General features: G+C 40.3%; 1 protein-coding gene across 1 annotated transcript in view; it reads right to left on the bottom strand.

Annotated features, from left to right (window-relative positions):
• The window catches only part of LOC143388496 (contactin-3), a 307,981-nt gene that overhangs the window by 19,665 nt on the left and 263,059 nt on the right, over positions 1–25,257 (bottom strand). Inside the window, 6 exon segments of the mRNA XM_077108341.1 lie at positions 3,932–4,047; positions 5,925–6,159; positions 8,397–8,467; positions 10,026–10,175; positions 10,273–10,431; positions 11,249–11,366. Coding sequence (XP_076964456.1) covers positions 3,932–4,047; positions 5,925–6,159; positions 8,397–8,467; positions 10,026–10,175; positions 10,273–10,431; positions 11,249–11,366 — 849 coding nt within the window.

Here is a 25,257-nt window from a genome sequence, read left to right as displayed (position 1 = left end):
ATTTTAAAGCCAAACTGGGGAAACTGCAACCCACAAAGTTAGCCACAGGACTGATAATTAAATACTCTGCTAAGTCATTTATGTTTCTAGGTTAATTTTTAAATCATTACTGAAACGAACAAAAGACATATTTTTAACTTGGTGGAATTACATAAATTATTTGAGATTTTTTTCTAATTAGTACATCTTTCTCTTAGCTTGTCTTTCTCTTCATATATTCTACCAAGCACTTGGGGAAGAAATTTTTAATCCTTGTTTTTCCTTTCAATACAGTATACATGTTACATTTGAGTATTTTGTCTGCTACTCTCTATACAAATAGATAAGATATGATGCATTTTTTTAAAAAAAGCATTTATTTTTTAGTTGTAGTTGGACTTAATAACTTTATTTCACTTATATATTTTTATGTGGTGCTGAGGGTCGAACCCAGGGTCTCCCATGTGCAAGGCGAGCACTCTACTGCTGAGCCACAATCCCAGCCCCAAGATGCAATGCATTCTAACCCATAATTGATACCAAGAAAAGTTCCATATCCTTCTCATCTTTTGCCTCTGACCCTACTGGCAACAGGCATGAGAGTCACTCGGGGAGTGTATTTTCCTTGTGAAAAGTAGAAAGTATTCTTCTACTCTTTGCTGCTTTTCAGTTTTCTTTTCTTTCAATGAAATCTCACCCTGAAGCCCAATATATAAACAGAAAAAAAGCAGAAGCTGCAAGTCTCTCAGGGTGGTTTTAACAATGGCTGCTTTATCTCTTGCAATTCTCAAATGATGCTATGAGTTATGGACGACTGTTACTCTATTCTAACTGAGCCTTGGAGAGCTTTAATTACTTGCTTAAGAACATGCAGCAGTGAGATAGCAAAGCCCAAACTGCATTTTTTCCATCAACACATAGTTTGTGCATGTCACCCATGTGCCCGATATTGTTCTGTGAACTTGGGAGATATCATCAAACAAACACACAGAGTTCCTGTCCCTTGTGGAGCTTATGCAGTAACCTACTAGTTTTGAATGCAGAACTGTCTAATTCCAAAATGGTAGAGCCTTAACTAGAAAATATGAGTTTCCACTAGCATTCTTTGATGTCCTTCAGTCAAATACTCTTTCCTGACATGGCTAAGAGATACCATTCCATTTTCATATAGAATATTTTTACCTGGATGAGTCCTTGTCAGTTTAAATTGATATGGAAAAAAAATTAGCATCTCCTTGTCCTCATGCTCTCCATTAACTACCATCAACTTTCAAGACCCCTACAATGCTTATAAGCCCACAGTTCTCTTCTATGTAACCTCTCCTTCATTTGTCTCCAGTATTTCACAAGGTACAACCAGATTGGGGATATGATTCTGCCATTATGGCTCATACAGGGCAATTATCCATAGTGGGACTGTGTCTCAGTCCAACTCCTTCACTGAGGAGAGTCACATGTGTTCATTTCTTTAAATTCCCTTTTCTCTTTCACATGAGAGATCACATTGGACCCTTGACTTTCTAGGTCTGGCTGATTTCACTTCGCACGATATTCTCCAGTTCCATCCATCTACCACAAAATGCTATAATTTCATTCTTCTTTAAGGCCGAGTACTCCATTGAATATGTATTCCACATTTTCCTTATCCATTCATTTGCTGATGGACACCTGGGCTGCTGCCATTCTTGTCTGTTATGAATCAAACTGCTATAAACATTAATGTGGCTGTATCACTACAGTATACTGATTTTAGTTCTTTTGGATAAATACCAAGGAGTGGGATATCTGGGTCACATGATGGATCTATTCCTAGTTTATTGAGAAATCTCCATACTGCTTTCCAAATTGGTTAGTAGTAATTTGCAGTGCTACTGATGATATATGAGTGTACCTTTTCCCCACATCCTTGCCAGCATTTATTATTTGTATTCTTGATGATTGCCACTCTAACTGGAGTGAGATGAAATCTCAATGTAGTTTTGATTTTCATTTCTCTGCTTCTTAAGATGTTGAACATTCTTAATATTTTTCATATTGTTAGCCATTTGCATTTCTTCTGAGAAATGTCTATTTAGTCAATTTTCCCATTTATTGATTGGGTCATTCCTTTTTTTTCTGGTGTTAAGTTTATTGAGTTATTTATATATTCTTGTTATTAATCCCATGTTAGAGAAGTAGCTGGCAAAGACTTTCTCCCACCTCTCCATGTTTTTAGTTACTTCCTTTGCCATACAGAAGTCTATGTCTCATCCTGCACAAAAATCCACTCAAAGTGGAATAAAGACTTAGGAATAAGACCAGGAACATTGCAACTTCTAGAAGAAAACACACCGTCAACACTCTACAATATGTGTACAGGCATTCATTTTGTTAATAAGATTCCCAAAGCTCAAGAAACAAAGCCAAGAACCAACAACTGGGAGCTCAATTTCAATTACAAATTCAGGTATTGCCCCTGAATGGCCTGTATGCAGAGCCTCACTGCTCCAGTGCTGTCTCTGTTTCATTTGATAATATTTATTCAGGCCAATGCTATGTGGTTATAGGGAACAGAAACTCTCTTGAAGCTGCTCAGATAGAAAGGGGGTTCAGTGTCAAGAAGGACAAAGCACTATGAAAAAGGATGTAAGAAGTCCACTTGAGAATTGGGCAGTTGTCAAAGAGCTCTTCTATTTTACTCTTGTAAGGTTGTAGGGACCTTGTTTCTCTCCTTGTGAGGGTGAAGTGGGGAGATATCTGCTCTATCTCATCTTTGCAGACATACTTTTTCCTACATGCCAATGGCCTAAGAAGTGTGAACTTGGCTACAAATATGACATATGACCACATGACCCTCATTAACTATAACCTCTGTATTCCTTACTTAAATATCTCACACAAGAATCTGACTGGGTCAGCTCACTGTGCAGACCAGTTGACTTTGGTCACATGGTCACTGGGATACAACCACTGGAGACTGTATTGGGGAGTGGAGGGGTACGTGGCTGTGTCATGCTAATATGGCTATGTTAGTCTGCCACTGAATCAGCAATTACACATGAGGGCAGTTTCCTAAGAAGCCAGCAGTGGGTGGTTGGGATGAAGTCACAACCATGACCTCTATAACAGCATTGCTAGATAAATCTTAAAATGTGTTTATCTCACCACTTCCTAATTCCACTGTTCCCTATGAAATATGGGGTACAGTTCACGTAGTTCCTCTTACATTCAAAGTCATCTGTGACCTGCTCTCCTATGCCTCGGTGGGCATCACCTTCAGTGTAACCTTGGTTTTGTACACAGCCTCTACTCCTTTACTCCTCCAAAATGCTGTGCTCAATCTGGAATGTTCTCAGTACCTCTACATTCATTTCCTTTCCCTCCAAAGTCCTGGTTAAACCTTCCTACCATCTGGAAGTCTGTAAATCTGGGTCATCCTTCTTCCTCAAACACTTCTTGCTCAGGTGAACTATTCCTACTTCATTATATTAGGTCTTATGATGCCCTCTCTTTTGGATATTTCATCTTATTTCACCATACATCAAGGTCTCTGGAAACACAAATTATACTACGGGCAGCTGAATTCTCTAGAATTCAGGAGAGAATCTCACAACCAAGGACATAAGACCATAGCTGGAGGAAGGTGACTTTCTACTGACATAGCCATCCAATGATAGGACCACAGCCTTTCAATCTCACCCTCAGTTTTCAGTCAATCCATCATAAGATCTGGCTGACAGTGCCCATGACTGCCTTTCATATTCACTGTTTTGTTTCTTTTCCACCCCAACTAAGGTGGTACTCATGCCCCTGGCAGGGTTAAATTAGGTATGTACTAATAATCAGATGGCACAATGTGTGGGTAAGAAAAGAGCAACCCAGAACAGAATTCATATAAGTTGTCATTGTTCAGAAGAAGTTTTAGTGAAAGAAGCAAAGTAGCGTGGTAACATACAAACACAAGTTAGTTTACCTCATAGCCAAGCAAATATCCGTTGCTCAACTTCCAAGGAATGGTGTTCCACAAAACTTCAATTTCTGAAGAAGACAGGCTATGGGCAGAGACTTCAGTTGGGGCCATTGTAGACTCTGTTTAGGAATAGAAATTGAAAACCAATGATCATTTCTGCAGTTGAATAAAACAATCCTTTGACATCCTTATTTTTGAGAAAGCATTTTAACATAAGTGAAACTTTTATAGTCATCCCATAAAAATATTTGAAAACAAGCACCATGTCTTGAAAACACAGACATTGATCTATTGCTGAGGACGAGGTGGCACAGTGCCACAGGGGTTTTCCTTGCTCAGCGCCCACAGCAACCTGTGCCTTCCTCTCTTGCACCTCTTTCTCAGTATTTTCTTCTTCCCTCTGTTCTCTCTACCCCTTTTTCCCCTCTCTTTCACCCCACACCAGCTGCTTGGGAACTCCTATACTACTTTCTTATTTGGGTCAAACAAAGTCAAAGTCAAGTTCAAGTAAAGTTCATTTACTCAGCAAGCACTGAGTGCCTAATTTCACACAAGGGGCGGTGTGACTTTGGATACTGACTCTTTTGAAGGAGTAGGTAGACATGCCCATGTGATCTCCAGTAAGAACACCCCCTTATAATGAACATTCTTGGGGATTCATGGGAATCTCATAAGGCTCAATGATAAAGTCTTCCTCTGATTCACTGAAATGACTGAGTGTATTTCCAACAAGCCCTCATTTTTTTCTTAGGCAACTAAATATCTTTCTTATGTGTGAACAGACAGCCCTTTGACCAACTCCTCAGAGTGATAAGGATGATTCAGGAGAAGGGAGGTGAGGGGCACAGGAATATGCCAAAGGCTAAGTCTGTTCCCTACTTCCCACAGCCAGTTCTCAGGCCCTAGATGCTGAGGGCAGACAGTGTCTGATGTCCTCCTGCTGGCTAATTTCCATCACTTCCCAGACTCACAACCTGCCCTTGTAATTCCTGGAAACTCTTGGAAATGGGGTCTGGTTATGAATGCAAGACTCTTTCTTTTGCAAAGATGCCTATAATACCTGTTTTTATCCTTTTCAGAACTCAATGGGAAATGAGAAGACAAGAATAAGGGTGGCCGTCCTCCGTCCTCAGAAATATGGAGTCTATTTTTAGGAATGATAACTGTGGACCTTTTTTTTTCAATTTACTGCCAGTTCTGAGGTTAGGAGAGACACTGGGATATACTGCACGAGCTCAGAATGCTTAAGGCCAATGGCCCTGGGTTAAAATCCTGGCTCTTAATACAGGAGTTTTGGCAGATTTATTCATCTCTTTCATCAGGCTTTCATTTTGTAATTTGTAGATGGGAGACTTTTCATTTGAAAATTCTAATTAGGTAACTCCTGGCAGATGGCAACAATGCAATACAGATTGGCCCCTAACATCTTTGTTAGGTGGAACCACATGAGGTGGCCAATATTCAGTTGCTGTCATCTATAAAATAGTGATTTGCTATCATTTTCTAGAGTGATCTTGAGATGTCTCAGAATGTGGAGCAGATTTAAAAGGATAGAATGACTCAATGGTTTTCTAGTGAAGTGTGTGTGTACACAGCAGAATGATGCAATGAGGCCAGAGTGACAGGTACTCATATCCCTCAAAGGTTCACATTGTACATCTCTTGGATGGCATCTTGGCCCTCGCTTTCTGTCTTGCTAGTGACCGTTTCTCAGTTGCAGAAACCACAACAGAACTTTGAACTAGGGTAGCTTCCAGGGACTATTTTATTCTTCAACCAAGAAGAACAGGGTTGCAACCAATTGTTAGATTCTCTGTCTCTCGAGTCTTACACTTCAAGTCAGTTATGGTTGATCTTTATGACCTGCCCTGGGGACATAACCACAAGTTTGATTACTGTTGACTTGAGGAAAAAAAATACCCCTAAAGCCACAGAGAATTTTCTAGTCAGGTTTGAGCACAACTAGCTTATCGATATACAAACTTGTTTCCCGCACCTTCTTCTGCAGAGAACACTGTTGTCACTGGGCTAAATGGGCCTTCACCTCTGTTATTATAGACACCCACTTTGACTTCATAGGGTGAAAATGGCATGATGCTTTCGTTCCTGAAGACGTATCTTGGGGTGTCAGGGGATGTCACCACTGTCTGGATCCAGTTGGTAACCCCAAGAGGGCGGAAAGCAACCACATACCCAAAACCTTCACCATTCTGCAGCTCTTCAGGGACTGGCTGTAAAGAAAAGGCACATTCTGTCACTCTTAAAGACAAGGGCATAGCAAAGTGATGAGTCCTCATCCTTAGTGTTTCCTATTAATTTGTCAAATAATAACCTTCACCGTATCAAGTCGGAGATTTTAAAAAGAAGAGGAACAACAGGGGCACATTTAATTCAGCTGATTTTTAAGAGACATATAATACTCTTACCAGGCACCGAGGTACTGAGCTAGACTTCTCAGTGATTATTTGACATATGAGTGTCTTTAAGTTCATGTCTGGGTTTCTAATAACCCATACTCTGAGTCTAACATACTAGATATTTTAAGTCAAATAAAAATTATCAAATCCCTAGTGTTGGTTTTATGGAAAGAAATCATACCTTGATACAGTGATTAAGTACAAAGGAGCAAAAAGAAAAGAAAAAGAAAAGAAAAAGAAAAGAAAAGAAAAAGAAAGTAAATACAGCTTACTGAACTCAAGGATGCATGGACTCATGCCAAAAATTCTATTGGCATTTATCACAAGCTCAGGATGCTTTATTTGTTTGTTAACATATTCAATTAATATAAATAAATTTAGTGCTAGCCCCCCCTATTTCATACATGTTAATTACATTTTCCCCCTAACTTGAAAAAAGCAAAGGATAAAAGATGGTCAGGAAAGAAATATAGACTCAAGCACCTGTGGGGATGTGTGACATCATCAGCAGGACATTCCAGGAATGCAAGGAGAGCAGTGAGGGAACCTCAAGAGTCAGCAGCCAGGAGTTGACTCTCACCCTCTGTTTAGCAGCCAGGTGTCCATGTGCAAATTACTATCTTTGTGCCTCAGTGTTTTAATATATAAATGTTCCAAGAATGAAATAAGAAAACTTTTGCAAAATGACAGGAACAGTGATTAGCACTGAAATATTTGCTACCGGTGCTACCAGCAGTGGCAACAGCGGTACCATTATCAGCAGCAATAGCAACGCCAGCATCAGAACCCACATCACAAGCACCACTGATAGTACCACCAGTACCACCAACACAGGCACCACAATTCCCAGCACCAGTGTCACCAGCACTGGAGACATGAGAACCAGTAGCACCTGTTCCATCAATAGTACCACCACCAAAACAATGACCTACACCACCAGTACCAACACCTCCAGCAGCGGCACCTGTGCCACCAGCTGTATCACCAGCACCATGAAAATGAGCACACACACCATCAGCACCATCAGCACCAACACCAGAATAACTACATCTGCACACCAGTGACACCATGAATACCTGTGTTCCCAGCACCACTACTAGCACCTGTGCCACAAAACCCACCACCAAAAAAACCAGTAACAAATTGCACCACTACTACAACCACTACCACCACCAGCCCCCACATCACCAGTCCATCCCCAGCACCACTGTCACCAACCCGACGACTCTCAGCAGCATTAGCAGCACCGCCTCCATAAGCACCAACAAAAGCGCCAGGCCCACCAGCAGCAGCAGCAGGGTAGGAGCCAGCAGCAGCCAAAGCTATCTCATTCATAGCAGGACAACCAGCATCAGCATCACCATAGCACCAGCACCAGAAGCAACACCACCTGTGCCACCTCCAACACAGGTGTTATTGGTAGATCCAGTACCAGCACTAGAACCAGTACCAGAACCACCAGCACCCCCAGCAACTGCACAGACTCAATGTGCAGTACCCAGTTCATTCCCCCAGCAACATCTCCATTAGCATCACCAGCACCACCGCTATGACCGCCACCAGCCCTAGTGCCATCAGTACTATTACAAGAGCACCGTGAGCACCAGCACCACCAGGACCATTCCTCCAGCACTACTAGTGCCACCAGCTCAAGGACCAGCACTACCATGGCAACAACATCACGTTCAGTACCACCAATAGCGCTGACACCATTACTAGTATCAGCAGCACCAGAATCTGCACCACCGGTATCAGTACACTGTTCGAATCAGGAACATCACTATAAGCACCATCACCAGCGTCACCAGCATCACCAGCATCGCCAACATCGCCAGCACCATCACCAATATTACTACTAGGACTAGCACCAGTACCATTACCACCAGAACCACCAGTGCTACCAGCACTAGCGTCAACTATAGCATCCTTAGAAGGAGCACCATCAGTACCAGCCCTGCAGCATCACTAACAGCATGGACACCACCCAGGAGGCCATAAGGATCATGAAAATAGGAGCACTCTCATGAGGGAAGTGCTGCCTGGACACTTACATCCCAGGTGATCAGCAGTTCAGACCGGCTTCCGCCTCCTCCACTGACTTCAGAGGGAGGCACTTCTGGAACTGCGTGGGTCAGAGAGAAAGAGATGAAACCCTCTTTGCATGTAGCAATATTTATCCAAAAGAAGACTCATTGTTGCTTTTAAAATACATGAAGGAGCTTCATCATTGACACATTACACACACACACACACACACACACATTCACAGATGCCTTAGGTAACGACCTAATGTACACACACACACACACACACACACACGTGCGTGTATATATCCCATATGTATACATTCACAGATGCCTTAGGTAACAATGTAATGTATATTGCATGAAATTATGAAATATTTGGGGTGAGATCATCAGATGATTTTATTTTACCTGAAATTATAAAACATTTAAAACCTCTCAAGAGGTAATAAAAATGAAACTTATTTGTGACTGGTGTGAAGGCTAATAAAATATGGAAAATGGATTCACCAGGGACGCTGGGAAACCACTCCAGCAGGAACCCTGAACTGTGGCTATTCCAAGCAGAGACATGAGTTTCAGAACAACAGTGGCTTTATGGAGGAAGGATGCAGACTGGGACCCTCCCATCCTGGTAGGAGGTATTTATAAACCTCAGGCAGGCATCGACTTTCACACTTCTGCTGAGAACTTTCCTATAGTAAACTCAACGACACAGCTAGCATATAAATTCTTTGAAGGTGGGTCTTTGTCATGCCCATAGCTGTATCTGCAAAGTCTGCAAAGTGCTGAGCACACAGTAGACACTCCTGAATACGTGCGGTGTGAACAAATGAGCAGGCTGTAGGCAGGCACCGGCCCCCATGTCTCCTAGTACCTGCCACATGTACCACGTGCACTGTGCCAATCAAACGGCGTCACTAAAATGTGGAGACATATCCTTGGACTTTATCTTGACTTAGTTAGCTCCTAAAGTGACATGCTTGCTGTTTCAAATATTCTATTAGTTAATATTAATTAATATGCAGATTATGAAAAGGAAAGTTTACGTCCCCTCAGCTGTCTCAATAATGTGATGCTGGATATGCATTCCACTTCTAAGTCTTAAAATTAGGATAATTTTAGGATCATAAATCCATTTATATTAATAGTTACCTTACATGGAAATTAATAACAATAATTCTTACTTAATTGAACAGTTGAGAAGCCAAAATATAATACCCATCAATTGTTTGAGCTCGTGTGTGTTCACTGAGCTCGGTGACAGAATGAGATTTCCTAGCAGCAAAAATTCCAAATGCCATTGTTTTGCCAATTTGTCAATGTTTGTTTTAAATGAAAACAGCTCTTCCCTACTAACAGGGTAACAATGTCAGATAGTAATTATAACCTTAAATGACAAAAATGTATTCACTCAACATGCACTAATGATGGTCTAGGAGGGATTGAACTCCTGGAAATGTCATACAACATCAGAGTCACTTACATGGGTTGACTAAAGCCATATGGCAGATTTCATTAGAAAAGTCAGATAATTGTGACACTGCATTATGCATATGGAGTCCCCACTGGGCCTGGAGACCAGGGCCAAGGGAACTGGAGATGCACACCCAGGGACATCTTTTCACCCATTACTCAGAAAACAGAAACACTAACCTGCCTCTTCAGTTCTTACTTTTTCTGAGGGTAAACTGGGTTCTCCACCTCCGATTTTGTTACTGGCTACAACCCGAAATTCGTATTCCACCCAGGGGTTTAACTCCACTACGGTAGCTGTGTGTGTTTTCCCATCGATGACCTCAGGCACTACAAAGGAACAGTTCAGAGTTGTCAGAGTCTGTGGTGCCCAGCAAGGCCTTGAAATCCTTTCCTAAGCAGGGACAGTGGCTGCCTCTCCCCTTACCTGTTGTAACAGTTTGCCAGCCCACAGAGAAAGGTGTCCTTGCTTGGATAGAGTAGGAGATAACCGGACTGTGGTTGTCTGTGCCTTCTTTCCAAGACAGCTGGTCTGTGGTGTCTGTGATTTCTTCTACCTTCACATATCCTGGTGGTCCAGGTGAACCTAAAGAAGGTGAGTGTGCATACCACTGTCACCCACTTCCACCAAAGTGAAGAGTATGTCCCGTGACCACTTCAGTACCTCCATGAGGTCCCCGTTTAGAAAGTGCTTAGTGACAAAGGCCAGGTACCTAGTAATAATATCCCCTGACACATATTTCCATTGTTAGATCTTAAATTTGGATAGAAGGCCATAATCCCCCATGCTCCCCTGTGACTGTATGTAGGATTCCTGTTCCTTCCAAATGCAGTGCCCCTGGCTTTGGATACACTGACTTTCCCTTAAACCCAGTGGTTTACCTCTGTAGTTCTCAGCTTGTTATCTAGTTATGTTTTAATTCATGATTCACTCTGGTCATTTTCCATCCCAATAGCAACAGTACTCTGGACAGTAGCTTAGGTTGGCAAATTTTCTCAGGAATCCTGAATAAATAATCCTGATTCTTTTAGAAGGACATACACACACTTGCACGCACACACACACCATATTCTCTCTCGCGCACGCACACACACACACACACACACCCCATATTCTCTCTCCTATTTAATCCATATACTGATTGATGATTGATGGCATGCTCAAGAACATATCAGCTTGGCAGCCATCCCCGTCACAGTCAGAGCTATTTGAAGGGCAGAGTCAAGAATCTTGTTTCTCTGAATTGACACTCATCTGAATTGTCGTATTTGCTGGCAAGAGGAGGACTCAAATCAACACTATAATTTGCATGTTCACATTCCCTCTCATCACGGCTCTCCCTCCAGTAAGGAATGATCAGCTAAGATGTGAAGGTAGGAAATCCAGGAGGCGTTCCTTTTACCTCTCACTATGAGCTCGGCGGCAGAGGAGACACTGTCCACTCCCGTGTGCACCATGCAGACGTACTTCCCGCTGTGCGTCAGCTGGATGTTTCTGATCATTAGATCACCTGAGGAACTCTGTTGGGAAAACCGGTGATGGACACACCGTTATTTTTAAAACACAAAGAATTTTGGAGACTATGGCCCAGAAACACATGGCGACGGAATCTGTATTTAGAGTAAAAACTAAAGTGGGACTAGACAGAGGATGCAAGAAGGGAATGAACGGAAATAACACCAAGTTAAAAACCATACATGACTGCAGATAAATATTTCTGCAGACAAATAAATGACTAGCTTTCCCCAGGGGCATTTATGGTTTCAAAAATAAACGAGGGCAGAGATTATAGTCTCAGAGTCTATTTACTTCCACCAGGGTGACACTTATTTTATATCCACCGCTCAGCATCAGCTCAACTGTTTTCTCTGGTTCCAACCCCACTGCAATTATCTGCCTGAGAAGAAGCAGAAACCATTTAGGTATCTAGTGGGAAATAAATGCAGCGCGACACAGGGATTACCACAGTTGAACACTGTTCTAAACACATTGGAGCTCAAAAAAGACTAATGCCATTTAATTCCTCAGCTGCAAAACTTTAGGAACAGTCAGAATGAACCCCCTCAATAAGAAGAAATGGAAACATTTTAAACCTTAAAAATATCAGCTATCCATAAAGACATTTGTGGGTGTCCCTCAGCACCAATTAATGGAGCAAATATATTTCTAAATGCTCAACTTTAAACGGTCTTCATTTAAAGAGAATATAAAATCATGTTCATAAAATGACTAACTGCAGGTCGGTTTCATGCATTAGTAAAAATATAGATTGAAATAAAATAATTTGGAAAAGCAAAGCCCTTTGAAAAAGATTAGCAGTTGATGCCTGACCTGGTACAGGACACAGCAGCATTTATCTTGTTAATTAAAAGCGTAGCTTTCCTCTTGGGTTTTCCTAGAATATGTTGAAAGGGGATCTGTTATCCTATTTTTAGGTAATTTCCTAAAACTACCTACAGGGTACTTCCTTCCATATTTCTCCCTGTCCTGAGGATTCTTAATAGGCCACAGATTCTCTGTTGGTTGGATCATATGGCTTTGGATGGAACTTCTTGAGCACTGGGAGAGACCAGATGTGTGCTGATTGATGGCCACAATTAAAAGATAATCCTGAAACTGTGAAGTTTGCAGATTTTACTTTCCACACTCTGAACTTTCTTCTTTTCCTCCCTCCCTCTTTCTCCTCAGGGTTATTTAGAAATTTATTCCCAGGATGAAACCCTCAGTGCTTGCTGACCATTGCAGGTTTTCTGAGTTCCATATAGTCACAGGAGGGTGATTATCATTTCTATAGAAATCTTAATTTTCAGCAAAAATCTGTTGATGTTAAATGCCACCAAGACATTGGGGATGAGGCTGTTATTCTCCCTACCTTTATTTCTTACTTTGAAAACAGTTGGGTAAAAGAGAATTATAACAGGGCTCTCCTGAGTTTTTAGATATCTGCATGTACCATTTCAGCACACTGCTGGTCTTGTCTCTTGAAGGAGTAATGGAGAGTTTGGTATCAGGATGTGGCTTCTATTGACTTCAGGTATTGATAGTGGGAGAGACAGAAATGCTCAGCCAGGTCACAGAAATCAAACTGTCTTCCTAAAGAAATGTAGGTTTATGTTCAGAGGACACACCATTTCTAAGTATACGAGTGTACCACAGTGAACCTCACCATCATGTATGCCACAAGAAATTAATTTTTAAAAATAAGATAAAATAACTATGGGTAAATGACAGAAAGATCAATAGAGAGAAGGGGCTGGGGAGAAGGAAGGGGAAGGAGAGATACTGGTGCCTCAATTAGAACAAAATATATTCCATGCTTGTATAATTATGTCAAAATGGATTCTACTGTAATGTATAACAAAAAGGAACCAATAATAAAATTAAATTAAATATAAAAAAATGTTGGAAAAAGAAGCAATAAACTAAGTTATGTAGAAAATGGGAGCCACCAATTTTTTTTAAGCACCAAAATGTTGTTAAAGTAGATAAATATGTAAATGGAAAGTAGAATTTAATTTTTGCCAGTTCAGTAACATGTATTTATATTGTACTTTTCTGGCCCTTTCTATCTCCAACTCATCTATTGTCTTAATGCATCGCTTCATAGAAGCAAGATTCACCTTAACAGAGGTTTACCCAATCCTGCTTAAGCCTTCAAGGGCTAAGACCTGCCTGACACATGACCTTTGTTCTCCAGGATGTAAACCCAACCCAGGGTAATAAGGAATGTACATGTGAGGCAGATTCCATCTGCAAACCTGGGAAGTTCAACTCAGGTCAAAGGACATCACATGGCACACCATGTGTGGAGAGCTGTAAAGCAACAGAGATGAATGTTTTCAGGTTCTGCTGACAGTGTGGAACCTGCTGCTAGGAGGAGTGTGAATGGGTGCAACCCCTCTGGAGAACTGACCAGAAGTCTCCACTAAGGCACAAAATAAGCATCATCTATCACCCATTATTTCACCCCTAGGAATGGACTTATCCTGCAGAAATGTGTGTGTGCATCGACCACAAGATATACACAGCTGAAAACCAGAGGACTCAATGTCTGTCTCAGTAAAACTCATGAATAAATAAGTGGTATAATCATTTACGGAAATACTATTGGGACATTAAAATGACAAAACTATGTACATAGATCTATGTAGCTGCATCTAAACAACCAGAGAGAAAAGAGGATATTGGTCTCATCTCACCACCCAAGAGAAGGGAGCTGTGGTGACCTGGGAAGGAATAAGTACTCTGGATTGAAGCATCATGGGGGATTCTAAAGTGCAGGTCATGCTCCATGTGTTCCTCCTGTGAAAATCCACTGGGCTACTTGGCAGGCACACATTATCCCATCATTTCTTATCAGGATGCAACTATTTCCAGACATTAAAAAAATTCCCAAAGGAAGATTCACTGATAGCAAACCCAACTCTTTTCCACATCAGGTTGTCACTCTTGGAGAATGTAGTTGTTTATTGGGTAGCTGGGATAAAGTGGGTGGGACAAGACTGCCTGGGAAAATCTAAGTAAAATTTGTCAAAATGTAGTAAACCATTTAGGTCTCCTCTAAATAGGTTTCTCGATATATTTATTAATGAGATAGCATAATAGATACATTTAGAAGCATTTTTCTTTAGAGTATACAGCAATTCAAATAAAGGAGATTATAACACTAATAACTTTCAATAAATTGTTAGGCACACTAATAATTGTTTGAGTGAAAAACAGCTTGGTGTTTCCTCTCTGTTAAATTAGTCTGTAGTATTTTCCTAAGTATTCTTCCCCTCCCCCCCTCCTTGAATAGATTGGACCACATTGGCAAGATGGGGGGCAAGGGGTCAAGTTTTTACTTTTTCTTCATCCTGATTTTCTTTAAAACCTCCCTCTAAAAACCTCCCCCAAGCAATGAAATTCTAAGTTTTCTAGAGAGCAAGCCATTTTTCTAAGCTGCAGGCCACAGGTTTACTCAAAATAGGAGATATGGGCCGTGGACAAGGTCCATTCCAATAATTCATACAGAAACTTTTACAGCAGGAGAAAAATCCCTAAGTGATACAAATTTGAGTTCCTTCTTAAAAGCACTACCTTTTTAAAAATAAGATAATTCATTCAAAAACTATTTATTAAGCAACTACTACACTTCAGTTGCTGGGTATACAATGATGAGGGGAGAAAAAAACAGTCCTTATATTCACTGAGCTGACAGCTGAGAGAGGCAGTCATCAAACAATGACATAAAACAATGTCAAATTACAGTGTAACTTAAGATCAGAGAACACAGAAGAGTCTATGGTTTTCGAGGGTTTCAGTGAATGAACCGACTGGCCCAGGCATGCGATGTAATCAGAAGTCTTGAAAAAAGAGGGTGAAGTGGTCTACATGGGCACATATCTACATGCAAAGCACTTGAGGACACAATCAATTTGTTTGACTCAAGAAGGGTAGGGTAGTGGCACACACCTGTAATCCCAGCGGCCCAGGAGGCAGAGGCAGGAGGATCATAATTTGGAGGCCAGCCTCAGTGACTCAGTGAGAACCTAAGGAACTTAGTGAAACTTTGTCTCAAAATTTAACAAGTGTTTGTGTGTGGAGTGGAGCATTGCAGATGAAATTCTGTGGTTCAGCACCACTGGGTTCAATCCCCATTACCAGGGGGAACAGGGGGGTTGCTAAAAGGGTTTTAGGAATAGGGATGTGAGGAATGTAGTTAATCTACAAACTCTTTATCTGTCCCCCAAAATTAAAAGTTCACTATAGTCAACATCAAATGCATAGTTACATCAAAATGACAGTAAATTTTTTCCTTTTTGGGCTAATTTTATAATTTCTAAGTTTGGCTAGAACCATTTACCCCTTTTTTCATGTTGGAGATTGAACCCAGAGCCTTAAACACACTAAGCACACACTCTACCACTGGGCCACATGCCCAAGCCCTAGAATCACTTTCTCATTGAAGTATTTGTTCACCTAGTCATACACATTTCTTTTAGGAAAAAAAAATACACATTTTTGAAACATGCTACAGGTACAAGAAGCAAACAGATTTATAAGCCAAATCATCTTTGACATGAATGTTAAGGGAAAATGTAGCGTGTGCTGAATTAAACAGAAGAGGATCTTATTAACTTTTCCCCTGTATTTTCTGAGGTGATGACACTAATGAAATTTGGGATGCAATTTAAAAGCCACTCTGCACTGAAAGGCAAGCAGTATGTGATGTGATAACCCATGCCAGGAGAAAGTAAATGAACAGCCGATCATCACTAATTACAGGCGGGCTCGAAGCACACTGTGGTGTCTGCCATGTGCTAAGAACCGAGGTGCAGTGCAAACTTCGGAATCGGGGAGCGTCTTCCATGTTGCCAACAGAGCCTCAACTTTGAGTGAAACAGATTATCACAAATACTAATTCCTTAGTAAGCACTCTCGATATAAATGCTGCCACTGGACTGCCAAGAAGCATAATTTCCCAGTATAAGGGAAAAAATACATTTTGATGGCTATTTGGAAGGCAAGGTTGACTAGGCGGGCCTCCTCCTTTTTATCACTTTATGCAGTCTGTGACTGCAGAGCCACCCAAATTAATCATCGGTCCCTTCACAGGCCTGCTTTCCAAACCCTGACACCGCATGTAAATCACACCCAGGTGCCTTGAAAGCAATCGACCTATAGGATCCTCCTGGAATCTGGTTGGTGCTTTTATTTGTGAAGGTCCCCAAAGGAACTGATGGTGACATCTCTCGCCTCTGCATTTATGATCAAGCAAATTAAACCTTGCCCCCACTCGCCCTGGACAGCCTCCTCAGGGTCACCTTCCTTACACACATACTCTGCTCAGGCAAGGAATAGAAAACGTAGGCAGCCACTGAAAATGGAAACAGGACCAAGCTGGGACATTGTGCTAATTTTTCTTACTAACAGTGGTTACAGTCACTTGGTTGTCTGAACAGGTGATATTTAAGGCAGGTAAATGTCATCTGTTCATATCATAATTTGCTTGACTTTCTTTTTTTTTTCGTGGGGGGAGGTACTGGGGATTGAACTCAGGGGCACTTGACCACTGAGCCACATCCCCAGCTTTATTTTGTATTTTATTTACAGACAGGGTCTTTCTGACTTGCTTAACGCCTGGGATTTTGCTGAGGCTGGCTTTGAACTCACAATCCTTGGGTCTCCAAAGTGCTGGGATTATAGGTGTGCCCCACTGAGCTGGGCTAAGAATTTGCTCAACTTTCTTTGGGAGGGGATGTCCTAGTGTGCCTCACTAGAAGTTGGTGATGTCAAGATGCTTTTACCAGAGACTTCAACTCACTGTTTTCTACACTTTGGTCACTACAATTACATTTACAGCTTTATATGACACATCCTATGAATGGAAGTTCTGTTATTCACTTGATGTTTTCTTAAACTGGTTAGCTTTCTTTAATTAATATGGAAACAGATAGGGAAAATGTATATTTTTGACCTAAATGGGAGTTTGCTCACCAAAATAAGTTAATGGCAGAAATGAACACAGTGAGTAGAAAAAAATATGAATGGACACTGTCCAAGATAATGCATATGGACAGCAGCTGAATGGTGTTAAAGTCCCTGAGCCAGAGACCTTTGCTCTGCTAATTAAAAAAGGAGATTGGCAAGTGTTAGACACTGTTATCAACAAATTCAACACTATAGTTAGCCACTATTCTGAACTTAAACTCATGATTGAAAAAAAATTGAAAATGGATGGTTTCTATGTCCTATTATTTAGAGCTGCATATATGGGACCTAAATTCTATCATTCTCAATGCCGGTTGTGCTATAAATTTACCTGAGGAATCTTTAAAAAGTACCAGAAAAGCCTAGGCCTCATCCCAGGATAATGAAGTCAGAATGAACTGGAGACAGGAGACCCTCTAGGTGACTCTAATAAGCCATTAGTGTGCAAAGCTCATTAAACCTCCTGGAATTTGACGTTCCTAATCTTCATTCCTCTTGGAAACAGAAGGCTTACAATAACCACTCTGATGTCCCCCAACTCTGAAATGCTATAATAAATAAATGAATGAAATAATTATTAGGCTGGGCTGGACATTGCTGGACACAGGCTGACAACAGCACTCCTATACAGAGGGTCCTCCTGGGAGGGAGGCATGAAAACTAGCGTTCATGAAGCAGGCAGAGTGTGTCAGGTTGGGGCCAACTCCCTTGACATTGCCTTGTTTGCTGTGCTCATTGTAATTTAGAAATAGTCACCCAAGTCACTTAACAGTGATAAATTTCTATAAATGCACATGGAAACTTACTATTACTCAACCTGTACCACTCTAGGATTTCTGTTGATGGATGTGATGATTCTGGCATATTCCAAGTCAAGGAGCTTATCCTGGAGAGTAAATTAACTCAGGGATCAAATCTCACTGTTTTGTTTTTCCCTGTAGTGAATGAACAAAGTGCACTGAAAGCAGATCTGTCCCTGTAGAATGGTATGGCTGTGTGGAAGAAAGGGTCCACTGATACAGAGGAATAAAAAGCTCTTTTCTCATGGCCACATAAACAAATTCTGCTGAGTTCCTTAGGTTTACTTCTGGCACCAATTCATTTTGCTATGTAATCATTTACCCCCAAATTTAGTAGCTTAAATAAAAAAAAAACACTTATTGTGCTCAGGAAACAGCAGAGAGGAGTGGAGCCAGCTCCTTAGTGCTGCATAGCTTCTTGGGGAGATGTACCTGGGGACTGGCAAGCTCATCCACAAGACGGGCAACTTGGGGTTGGTCATTGGCTGGGACTACAGTGGGAATATAAAGAAGTATAGATTTTTCATCTCCAAGTCATATTGAAAAAGATAAAATAGGAAAGACTAGGTTTGATATTAAATGTGACTATCAATAGACTTTTTTTATGATAAAGAACATGTTCTAAAATTTTAAGGTTGGTATAAGAAAAAGGGATTGTAAGGAAAACACTGTGATCTCTTTGGGAGCAACTCTCCTGGGAGAGGGTATAATTTTATACTCTTTGAGCCCTTGGGAGTCCTTTATCTGGTCCATACACAGGCTTCTGACTTAAAAGAAAGGGTGTCTAGTCTAGGGTTTTGCTTTTCTTTCTTTGTTGTTTTTTTTTCTTTTCTTTTTTAACCTATTCTAGGTTCTTGGCACATTCAGTTCAGGCCAGCCCACAAGGGTGACTCTTGGAAAGTACATAGCCACAAGTTACAACTTTCTCTCCCTCAGATCTCCATGTGAGAGATCCCAAAGCTATAGTGGAAGGTATGCAAACCTGTTTCTGTGGTCCCTGTGGGTCATCTGTCCCAAGCAAGATGAGATCATTGAGAACACAGACAATGACAAGAACTGGCGAGGATGAGGGGAAAAGCACACTCAGATTGTTGGCGGGATGGCAAGTTAGTGCCATCGCTTTGCAAAGTAGTATGGAGATTCCTCCAAAGACTAGAAATGGACCACCATGTGGCCCACCTGCCGAGGAATGAAACCACTGTGTGACCCAGCTGCCCCACTCCTTGGTGTTTATCCAAAAGATCTCAAACCAGACACTTCAGTGATACAGCCATTTCAAAGTTCACAGTAGCCGAGTTATTGAATCAGCCAGATTAATGGGTCAAGAAAATATGATATACACACACACACACACACACACACACACACACACACAATGAAGTTGTATTTAGCCTTGAAGAAGAATGAAATTATGGCATTTCCTGGTAAATGGATTAAAATAGAAACATCATGCTAAGTGAAATAAACCAGATTCAGAAGGTCAAAGCACTGGCTGTACGGCAGGTGTGGAAGGAACATGTGGTGAGGCAGATTGTGTTTTCCAAAATGGTGGCCACAGCCTGCTTTATACAATGAGTTCTCCTTATAGCATGACTTTGACAAACACCTCTCCAACTGCAATAAAGCCATTCCTCCCCTGTTGAAACCCAGAAGACCTTTGTGACTTCCCTGACTAATAAAGAACCCCAGGAACAGTGCCATCGGATTCCTGAGGCTAACTCCCCAAAACACATGCTCTTCTACCTGGTTCCATTAGCACAATGGCTCTGAAACTGAGCCACTAGACTATGAGGAAGCCAAAGTAGAGTGTGCAGGGATTCACTTTAAGAGGAACCAGAGTGCCCAGCCATCAGTCCCACTGAAGTCCAAGCCAACGACCAACCCCAAGTTGCCCGTCTTGTGGATGAGCTTGCCAGTCCCCAGGTACATCTCCCCAAGAAGCTATGCAGCACTAAGGAGCTGGCTCCACTCCTCTCTGCTGTTTCCTGAGCACAATAAGTGTTTTTTTTTATTTAAGCTACTAAATTTGGGGGTAAATGATTACATAGCAAAATGAATTGGTGCCAGAAGTAAACCTAAGGAACTCAGCAGAATTTGTTTATGTGGCCATGAGAAAAGAGCTTTTTATTCCTCTGTATCAGTGGACCCTTTCTTCCACACAGCCATACCATTCTACAGGGACAGATCTGCTTTCAGTGCACTTTGTTCATTCACTACAGGGAAAAACAAAACAGTGAGATTTGATCCCTGAGTTAATTTACTCTCCAGGATAAGCTCCTTGACTTGGAATATGCCAGAATCATCACATCCATCAACAGAAATCCTAGAGTGGTACAGGTTGAGTAATAGTAAGTTTGAATACTTTTCTGTAGGTGTGGAACCAAGAGCAAAATAAAGGGGGAAAAAAGATGAAGGTGGATCTCATAAAAGCAGAGGGAAGATCAGCAGAGTAGAGGAAGGAGATTGAGGGGGAAGAAGGAGGAGGGATAGGAAAGGGAGGAAATGTGGAATGAAACTGACCAAATGATGATGTGTGCATGTACGAATACAGCACAGTGATTTCTACTTCTATGTATATCTATACAGCACCAATTAAGAAACATAAATAAATAAATAGAAGGACCTGTAGAGTGTAGCAAGGGAAATGGGGAGGCAGGAACAGAGGGGCAGAGTAAGCCCTGGGCACTTAAATGGAGCCAATTATATTCCATACATGAATGTTTATGTGGAAATGGTCCCCAATATTATGTGCAACTATAATGCACTAATATAAATATTATGTAAAAAAAGAATCTCCAGAGACTAAAACACTGTAACAGAAGTGGATAAACCTTTTAATGGGCTCATTAAAGGAGAAACCAAGCTGAGCAAAAACCTCTAAATCCGAGGACATGACAATAGGAGTTTAAAATCACAAATGGACTGAAAGGAAACAGAACCATTTCCAAAGACTGTGGCACAATTACCACAGGTGCAGAGTATGTGGGATGGAAACAGCAGAAGGAGAAAAATGTGTGAAGGAACAGAAAAAAAAAATACGTGTTTGATATGAGAATTTCCTCAAATAAATTTCAGACACCAAATCGCAGATGCTTTGTAAAGGCCAGCCCCAAGCAGGACAAATGCAAAAACCCAAACACACCAAAGTATAACTGGGCATATCTCATCCCAATGTTAGAAACCACAAGTGGAGAAGAGCTCGTTATCTAAAGCACTGAGAGAGAAGCACTGCTCTTCAGAAGGACTCCTGCAGCTAGTGAAATTATTCTTCAGAAATGAAGGAGCAAAGACTCTTGGGACAGAAAAAAAAGGAGACCTGGGCATGGTGGCGCACGCCTGCAATCCCAGTGGCTCAGGAAGCTGAGGCAGGAGGATTGAGAATTCAAAGCCAACCTCAGCAACTCAGTGAGTCACTAAGCGACTCAGTGATATCCTGTCTCTAAATAAAATACAAAATAGGGATGTGGCTCAGTGGTTGAGTGTCCCTGGGTTCAATCCCTGGTACCCCCTACCCCTGAAAAGAAATTGGAGAATAGGGCTTCAGGAGACTGGCCTTGCAACAAAGGCTAGAAGTTCTTGACAGGGAAGGAGAAATGTATATCAGTCAGAATTCTGAATGTACAAAAAGACAGGAAGAGTGCCAGAGAAGGGGTCAGTGGAGGCAATACAAACCCTTATTTTCTTCTTATTATTAATTTATTAACAAATAATACTTTGCACAAACTGACAGAGACCATGTATTAGATTTGGTGTGTCTATGTGTGTGTGTGTGTGGCGCGCACACAGTGGTGCTTATATGTGCTCCTGTGTAAGTAAAATGAATGGCAATGACACAGAAAAAGAAAGGGAAAATACTAGTTTTTTTTTTAATCATAAGGTACTTGTGTTATTAGATTTTATTATGAGGTACCTTTATTATAAGCACTACCTATGAAATGAACTTGAAAATGATCTCAAAGCACTCTGGAAATTGACTTGGATTAGTTATGTCTGTACATTGCAAACTTTAGATCTACCACTTAGAAAAAAGATGCAGCATAATTGATATGTTGTTATGGGTCCTAGTCTGCCTGGGTTTATTTCTGAAGATCTGAAGACTATGAAATTCAAGGTCAGGGTGTCTGGAGAGCGCTTTTTTTTCAGATTCTTTGATGGTGCCTCTCTATATCCTCCAGTGGTAGAAGAAACCAGGGGTGTCTCTTGGGCATTAACCTCATCCCACTCAGGAGGGCTCTGTTCCCGTAATCTCACCACCTCCTCACCTGCCAGACCACCACTGTAGGAGTTAGAGGTTTCAACACAAAAATTTCAGAGGAGAAAACAAATATTTGTCCCTTTAGAACATGTTAAGAAATAAGGAAAGTGGAATCCTAAAGAATGCTCAATTAAGACCATGAAATTCTTATAATGTCTAGAAAACTAAAAAAAAAAAAAAAAAGAAGAACAACAACTAACAAAATAGTGAGAAGTATGGTAGATATTAATTCAGCTATGTGAGTAAGGACTTTGAACAGCATAGTCTAAATGCATTCATTAGAAGACAGAGATTTTCAGAGTAGCTAAAAGCTGGACCCAACTGTATATTCTCTACTAGGAAATATACCTTCAATATAAAGATACATAGACATTAAAAGGAAATCATGAAATATATGTTGTGTTAATGGTGATGAAAGAATAAAATAGTCACTACAGTAAATTCAGTCAGAGCAGAAGAGAAAGCCCAGGGAATGTTATCAGTGCTGACATGGACAACTACTTAATGATAAAGGGCCCAGAGTGTAAGCAGATACAGTAACCCCCAATGTATGTGTGCCTAACAAAAAAATATGTAGCAAAAACTGAGAGAACATTTGGGCAAAAGAGATAAATATGGACAGGATCCAGCAGGCAGAAGTTCAGAAGGACGTGGTTGAACTACAAAGCAGTACCAATTGAATGGATATAATGGCATCTAGATGCTACCTCACCTATCAACAGCAGATAATACCTTCTACTCCAGTTCAAATGTAATATTCACCAGGAAAGATCATATCTGGGTCTTCAAACATACCCGACTAATGTTAAGAGCATAGAAAACAGACAACATTTGCTTTCAGACTATAATGTAATTAAACTAGAAAGCAATAATGGAAAGATCCCCCAATTCTTGTAGATAAAATTACACACTTCTACTCAACAAATGGGTTAATGTAAAAAAAAAAAACTCAAGAGAAATTATTAAAAAATATTCTGAACTAAATGCAAAAGAAAATAGAACTTATCAAAATTTGTGGGATGTAGTGAGTACATTGCTTTGAGGGAAATTGATAGCACTGACTGCTTATGTCAGAAAAGAAGAAAGATCTACGATCAATAATGTAAGCTTCCACCTTAGAAAACTAGAAAATGAAGAGCAAATTAAATCCAAAGCAAGCAGAATAAAAGAAACAAACATAAGAGCAAAAACCAGTGAAATTGAAAACAGGAAGTCAGTGGAGAAAATCAACAAAACCAAAAGTTGGTTCTTGGAAAAGATCAATAAAATCAATAAGCCTCTAGTCAGCCTAACAATGAAAAAAAAAGAAAAGAGGAAATACACAAATTATTACTATCATGTATGAAAGAGAGGCCATCACTGAAAACATCATGGACATAAAAGGATAATAAAAGAATATTACAAACAATTCTTGTCTATCAATTTGATACTTTAGATGAAATAGACCAATTCTTTGAAAAACGTGACCTGCCAAAATTTACCCAGGAATAAACATACAATCTGAATAGGTTTAAATCTATTTACAAAATCAAATCAATAATTAACAATCTTACCAAACTGAAAACGTCAGGTGCAAATAGGTTCATTGACAAATTTTAACAAACATTTAATTAAGAAAGTGTAGCAATTCTCTACAATCTCTTCCAAAAGATCCAGGAAGAAGACATACTTCCTAACACATTCTAGGAGGTCAGAATTACCCTAATAACAACCAGACAAACATATTAAAATAAAACTGCATAACACCAATATTCTTTATGAACTTAGATACAAAATCCCTTAGTATCAGCAAATAGAATTAAACAATGAATTTAAAGATTGTACACCATAACCAAGTGGACTTTGTGTCAAATACACAAGACTGGTTTAACATTTAAAAATCTATTTATGGGTAATCCATCCAGTAGTGAAATGAAGAGGAAAACAACAGATGTAAACAGAAAAAGTGTTTGACAAAAATCTGGCACCTATTCATGATTATAGTCATCAATAAATTAGGGATACAGGAGAATCTCTACACCTTGATAAAGAATATCCACAAACAACCCACAACTTAAAATGCTTTATGACAAAAAAACTCCAAGTTCTGAGACCAGGAACAAAGCAAGACTGGCTCTTTTTCAACATCATATTGAAAGCCCTAACTAATAAAGTAAGAGAAGAAATGGAAATTAAAAAATATACAGACAGAGAAGTAGAAAATGCAAATTTGTTTATGTGATCATCTCTGTATGAGATCTGAAAGAATCAAAAGGAAACCAGAACTAACAAGTAACATAGGAGGTAAGGTTGATATTCAAAGTCCAGTTGTTTTCCCAAATACCAGCAATGTACAAATGGGATTTGAAATGAAAACATACTACCATTTACACCAGCACCCAAAATACTGAAATACTTATGTTAAAATCTAACAAAATATGTGTAAAATCTAGGTGGGAAACTTCAAGTCTGATGGAAGAAACAAAAGAACCTAATAAGCTGAGAGAGATTCTATGTTCATGGATAGGAAGACTTGAAAAATATACACATTTGTGGATAGTTGAAATCCTGGTTCTAAAATTCCTATGTCAAGACAAAAACCCAGAACACCCCACTCAATACTGAAGAGAAACAAAGCTGGAACATGGGAACACCTAAATTCAATACTAATATTAAGGCTACAGAAATCAAGAAAGGATGGTCATGGTGAAAAGGACAGACAAATTGGTGCAACAGATGAGAGAGCCCAGAAATAACCCACAAATTCAGTCAACTGATATTTGTCAAAGGAGCAAATGACAGCCTCTTCACAATATGGTCCTAGAAAAACTGGATGTTCACATGAAAAGAGTGAATCCAGACACAGACTCTGTACTCTGCACAAAAATGAAATCAACAGGAGTT

Source organism: Callospermophilus lateralis, unplaced genomic scaffold, assembly GCF_048772815.1.
Source record: "Callospermophilus lateralis isolate mCalLat2 unplaced genomic scaffold, mCalLat2.hap1 Scaffold_551, whole genome shotgun sequence".
Taxonomy (NCBI): Eukaryota; Metazoa; Chordata; class Mammalia; order Rodentia; family Sciuridae; genus Callospermophilus; species Callospermophilus lateralis.
This window is presented reverse-complemented; position numbering and strand designations above follow the sequence as displayed.